Raw genomic sequence first — 5,835 nt, 5'->3', positions numbered from 1 at the left:
TCTTGCGCGACCTTCAAGTACCCCTGTGCCTACTTCCAAACCTTTTCCATTAGCTTTGCCAGGTTCTTAGCCTTCCCTAGGGCTACGCGTTTCCTTGCTGTCTCTGCAGACTCAGGCTTGTCAAAACTCATCCTTAGCTAATATTCGTGTGTGCTCATAAATGGCGACAGCTATGTAGACTCAGACACTGCTGCATTTGCAGCAAATTCGGCGCTTAGGAAGAGGTTATTCTAATTATTCTGTGCAAAATCCATATAGGCCCTTAGGTATTATTTCATCTCTGTATTAGAGACTTCTGTCTAGCCGTCTATTTATAGATGGTAAGCTGTAGATAGCTTTGCTTTAACTCTTAAGATTTAGTATTATTGTTTTCACACTTTGCTAGCAAACTAAGGCTCTTAGTTAGATACAATTATCTAAGGAAGCCTATAAAGCTTCTATACATTCTTATATAGCATCTTAGCTGTCTCCTCTGAAGTCGTGCCCTCTTCTACAGCTGTGCAAGGGATATAGTAGCGTTCCTTACTTAGCTGATCAACAACCACTAGAATAGCGTTGTAGCCTTCTGATGTTGGTAATCCCGTGACGAAATCCATTGAGATATCCTGCCAGGGGCGCTCAGGAATCGGAAGAGGTTGCAACAGGCCTGCAGGGAGCTGATGCACAGGTTTGGTCCTCCTGCAGACATGACAATTCCGCAAGAATCTCCCGACCAACGTGTATCCATTCGAGATGTAGTACCTACTATTCGCGATGGCCTTCCTTGTCTTTGTACGGCCTGAGTGCCTAGTCTCCTTGCTCTCATGGATCTCTCGAATCACGTCCGTCACTATTGCTGCTAGTACTGCCAGTTTTTCTCTGTACCACAGTACTCCTTCCTTGTCTTCACAATTTTGAATGTTGTACCCAAATATTTTCTTCTTTGGGTTCTCTACTCGTTTCTCTATCCTAATCGCGTTGAACGTCTCGTCAACCCGATTCTCTTTCTCTACCCTCTTCCAGAGCGGCAAATCTTCCTCCTCTAGCGACGCCTGTACTACCGAGATCTTTAGGTCGTCTTTCACTTCCTCGGACAGCATGTCCGATTGCAGAAGAGTCTAATGCAGATTAGGATCCTCCTTCGCTCTTAGGATCTCAGTTTCCCTTTGAGTTAATATGTTAGCTTTTCCGTTAGCAGCTCCTGGGCGATATCTGATCTTAAAGTTGTATTAAGATAACAACTCTGCCTAGCGTGCTTGCTGACATGTTAGCTTCTTTGTCAACATAAAATACTCTAGAGCCTTGTGATCTGTAAGTACTTAAATAAGATCCTCTCTTAATAAGTATAGCTCTAGCAACTATTCTTTAAAGCAGCGAATAATAGCTAGCAGTTCCTTATTATAAATAGCGTAATTACGCTTTGCTAGCGTTATGCTTACTAAGAAGAACGCTACTAGATAGAGTTCTTTATCTTTGCCTCTTTATGAAAGTATACTACTAATAATATAATCACTAGCGTTGCATTCCATGACTGTCTCCTTCTTAGGATTGAAATAAGCTAGGACTGGCTCCTTCGAAATCAGATCCTTTAGCGCCTGGAATGCCTCTGTATAATAGTTATCCTAAATACGCCCTGTATCCTTCTTTAATAAGTCATTTAGCGGCCTTGCTACCTTACTGAATCCTAAGCAGAATCGTCGATAGAAGTTGACAAACCCTAGGAATCTCTACACCACGCAGATATCTCCTGGCTTGGGTTTCTCCCACTCCCGAACGACTTGTATACGCTCTAGATCCATCCGAATGCCCTCTGGAGTCACGATCAAACCGAGATACTTCACTAACTATATATAGAACTCGCATTTCTTGATGTCAGCCTGAATATCACTTTCGCGGAGAATCTGTAAGACTTTCTGTACGTATTGCTCGTGTTCTTCTCTCAATTAGCTAAAGATCAAGATGTCGTTTAGGTACAGCACAACGAATTTTCCAAGCACCTTTATAAATTTCTTGTTCATAAAGCGTTGGAACGTCGCTAGCGCAGAGGTCAATCCGAATGACAATACCTTATATTAGTAGTTGCCATACGCAGTGCTAAACGTAGTGAGTTCGCAGTCTTTCTTAGTCGCTAAACAAATCTGATAATATATCTGTTGAATATCTAGCTTAGAGAAGACTATAGCTTTTCCAAGAAGACTTATAGTCTCATATCTAGCTTAGAGAAGACTATAGCTTTTCCAAGAAGACTTATAGTCTCGTCAATCCAAGGGATGGCGTAGCTATTCTTCTTTGTAATAGCGTTCAGATCCCTAAAATCGATACAGAAACAGAGTCCCCCTTAGGGTTTCCGTACCAGAAGAATTAGTGATGCGAACAAGGCGATGCTTGGTTCAATAAACCCCTTCTCGAGATGCTCCTTGATGTATTTCTTGACCACCTTGAGCTCCTCTGGGCTCATCCTACGCAGGGGCTGCGTTTGTAGCAGCTCGGCACCTGCTTCCAGTTTGATCTTATAGTCGTACTCCTCCCTGTGCTCCGGAAGAGTATCAGAAGCCTCCTTTGAGAAGACATCTGCGAATTCTTAAAATTCTACTAGAAGAACCTCCTCAGCCTTGGGCTTGTTACTCTGACTCTTACAGTTCTGCTAGAATATAAGTTGCTCTTTATAATCGCAATCCCCTGTAAACTTTACTAACAAATCCCTAGGATCTGGAATGCAGCTGTATAGCCTTATCCACTTCTTCCCCAAGATTATAAAGTACGCAGCCTTCGTCACATAGAAGATCTGCGATCCCTGCTGGTATTTACTAACGCGTATAAGCAAATAAAGGGCCTAAGAGATAGATTAATAGATCTCACTAGCAAAATCAGAGATAGGAATAGGTTTGGCCAGATCTACTATATTAATTTGTAATCTTTCACAAAGTTATTCTACTAATTAATAGTCTATAACTGCGCTTAACTGACATCCTGTATCTAATAATGCTAATACTGTCAATTTTTCTCTTCCCTTCTTAACGCTAACGTCAACCAGAAATAGAGCCTTGAAATTACCCTCCGCTACTGCAACAGGGATCCCTATAGCTTCTCTATTAGTTGCGTTGCTAGGCCTGCTTACAACGTCTTAGTGGCGGGCAGCTCTTTTCCTGATTGCTCTTATGCCTGAGGGCAATCCTTCACATAGTGTCCCATTTTCTTACAACAGTAGCACCTTACTGTAGACACATTTCTCAGAAGTCGTGGCTTAGCCACTGGCCTCTCCTCCTTTGCTGTTGATTCGCTAACAGATTAACAGGTGCTAGGAACCAAAGGTTTTACCGGCGTGTTGGCGCTAGCTGCTGGTTTATTTGAGGCAATACGTCGACTATTTATGTTGGCGTATGTCAGGTCTGTAATCATCTCCTGAATTGATGCATATCTGCGGAGAATGATTACTTGCTTCAGATCATCTCGAATCTTATCTCGAAGGTCCACGATCTGATCCTCTTCTCGGACCTCTGCTTCGCGAGAAAGCTGTCGGAAATCCCCTAAGAATGCAGCGAGGTCCTGCTGCCTTTGCCGTAAGTAGTGATACTCCCTACGAGCAGTCTCTTGTCGAAACGGAGAATCGAATCGAGTTGAAAGGTCCGCGAATATATCTGAAATCTGGGCCCTCTTGAAGTCCTCGAAATATGACCCAAGCAATTCCTGAGCGTCGCCGCCTGTGCGTGATTGTACATAGGCGACCTTAGATAGCTCTGTCGGAAAGAGCGCCGCGTTAACCATGAACTTCATCTTCATGGCTGACAACCAAGAGCGAAACTTCTGAGGAGATCCATCCTCAAAGACCTCTGGATGAGGCAGCTTCTCTGTCTTCGTACCAAGCACTGTCGAGGGGCTCGGAGTCGCTTCCAACGAGGCCTGCCTTTGAGGCAGCGACTCTTGTTCCGTTGAAGTCCCCGATGGAGATTCCACTCGAACTTGCGGCTTTGGTATCGCCGTAACCTTGTCGCGGAGGTTCTGAATGATCTCCTCCTTGTCACGGAGTCGATTCTTCAGAGCCTCAATCTCGATGCTGGTGCCTCCGTCAAGGTCTTGGTATCTTTCTTCCCAAGTTTCCTTCTCCTGGAGGACTTCTCGATGCTCAGCCTCCTTCTCCAGACGGAGGGCTTTCTCTTCCTCGTAGACAGCTGCCAATGTTAGTACAAACGCCGCTGCGTGTGTCTGATTCTCGTTGACCAGTGCCATGAAGGCTGGAAGAGCCGATGGATCATCCGTCGCTCTCTCTGCGTGTTCGATCAATGCGCGCAGGGCGTCTTGATCCGTAGGAGGGGCTTCGTCTAGGCTCCGTCTCCGGTTGCTCAAGGAAGGATAGCGAACTTCGCCACTCTCCCTTAGCGCTCTACTCTATATACTCCTCCATCGAACACAAGGGGTGCTACTAGTTAACCTGCGCAGAGGATCCGACAAAGTATCTGCAGGGCCAGAAGCGATAGCTTCCCTCTGGAGGAGATTGTACTTCCCTAAAGGGGTCGTATTAATCTCCTGTTCTATGGTACTCGTACAGGGAGCCACGTGCCGTACAGATGCCTCTATCAGCGGCATAGTAGCTTGACGGCAAGAGTTCTGCGTGCTATTGTGGATACGCTATCGGCGCTGCCATCCGAGTGCGTGGCTGGTCCTGTGTATTTCCTGCGCCATAGCAGAGGAGATACTCCATCCATCACAGGTTAGGTAGAACAGGAAGTGTAGTGAATAATACTAGAATATCTTCAACTTAGGTATGAGCTGATAACATAAGTTGACTATAAAAACTATGAAACTATCTAGGAAACGAGCGTGCTTATATAGGCTAGGAGATTCGTGCTCTCAAGTGCTTACGACGGAACACCTTGTAGCATTACTTATACAGAGATGTCCTGGAGCGTTGCTTATACGGAGACGTCCTTAAGCATTGTTCCTAAGTGCTTATGGATGAGCACCTCTGAACACTACGTCGGGAGGTACCGACCTTGTAAATAGTTCAGGGTCCGGTAGGCTTGTCTAAGCCTGTTATAGCTTCTTCACAGAGCGCTAGGCAATCCCTTAGTGCCTGTCTGTACTTAGCGTGTTCACGTGCTATAACACTATCCCCTCCTCTTACTAGCTTGGTCCCACAAGCTAAAAGAGTGTCTTGCAATTTCTGAGGTTCTTTCAATTCTTTCTTCTGTAATGCCTCTATCTGCTTCGCGTATCAGTAAACCTTCCTCTTGTGTTCGTGGTCAGGCTCTTGCTGCAAAGATAGCCCTCTAGGGTTGTCGGATTAACATGTCTTGTTTGGTATACAAGCGTAACAAGAAGCCGTGTTTCTTTTCGTCACATTCCTTAAAGTGTTCGTATTATATGGCGAAGGGTGTTTCTTATGACAGAAACTATTCAGAGGATGCGTTCCAGAAGTTAGAGTTAGAGCGGACTCGTCTAGAGGCTGCTTGTTCTTACGCTATTACAGAGGTGTTACGCTCTATTGCTAAAGTGACGAGTTTGGATTAGCGTATCAAGTCTTTAAAAAAGGTTTAAGGTCAAATGATTAAGCAGGAAGCTCTTTCCTTAGAACAGGAAGATCTTTATTAAGGGTCGTAACGTACTTATATAATTGTTTAGCTGATTTTTCAACTAATTTTGAAGGATCTAAGGCGTCTTTTGAGCTTCATTCAGAGCTAATAAGGATAGGGATGTCAGGAGCTATCAAGAGCTATTTTTAGGGCTTGATATAGCTGAAATAGAATGAAATTTAGGATGAAAAGAGATCTTAATAAAGATATGTGGCTATTGAGTTTTATTATCTAATTAAATTTCTGTAAGTCTTGCGTTCTTTAGTACTAGTTCTAATAATAAGAT

General features: G+C 44.2%; 2 protein-coding genes across 2 annotated transcripts; both read right to left on the bottom strand.

The window, feature by feature from the left end:
- Positions 1 to 437: 437 nt before the first annotated feature.
- On the bottom strand, positions 438 to 1,079 carry EPUS_09420 (uncharacterized protein; the record flags this gene model as incomplete). Its single annotated transcript, XM_007802193.1, has 1 exon — positions 438 to 1,079. The coding sequence occupies one exon, from the start codon at positions 1,077 to 1,079 to the stop codon at positions 438 to 440; it is 642 nt and encodes a 213-aa protein (XP_007800384.1).
- A 2,188-nt stretch (positions 1,080 to 3,267) lies between these two features.
- Positions 3,268 to 4,206, bottom strand: EPUS_09419 (uncharacterized protein; the record flags this gene model as incomplete). Its single annotated transcript, XM_007802192.1, has 1 exon — positions 3,268 to 4,206. The coding sequence occupies one exon, from the start codon at positions 4,204 to 4,206 to the stop codon at positions 3,268 to 3,270; it is 939 nt and encodes a 312-aa protein (XP_007800383.1).
- Between the last annotated feature and the right edge of the window lie 1,629 nt (positions 4,207 to 5,835).

Source organism: Endocarpon pusillum (assembly GCF_000464535.1).
Source record: "Endocarpon pusillum Z07020 unplaced genomic scaffold scaffold1559, whole genome shotgun sequence".
Taxonomy (NCBI): Eukaryota; Fungi; Ascomycota; class Eurotiomycetes; order Verrucariales; family Verrucariaceae; genus Endocarpon; species Endocarpon pusillum.
The sequence above is the reverse complement of the archived record's forward strand: the minus strand, read 5'-3'. Positions and strand labels throughout refer to the sequence as shown.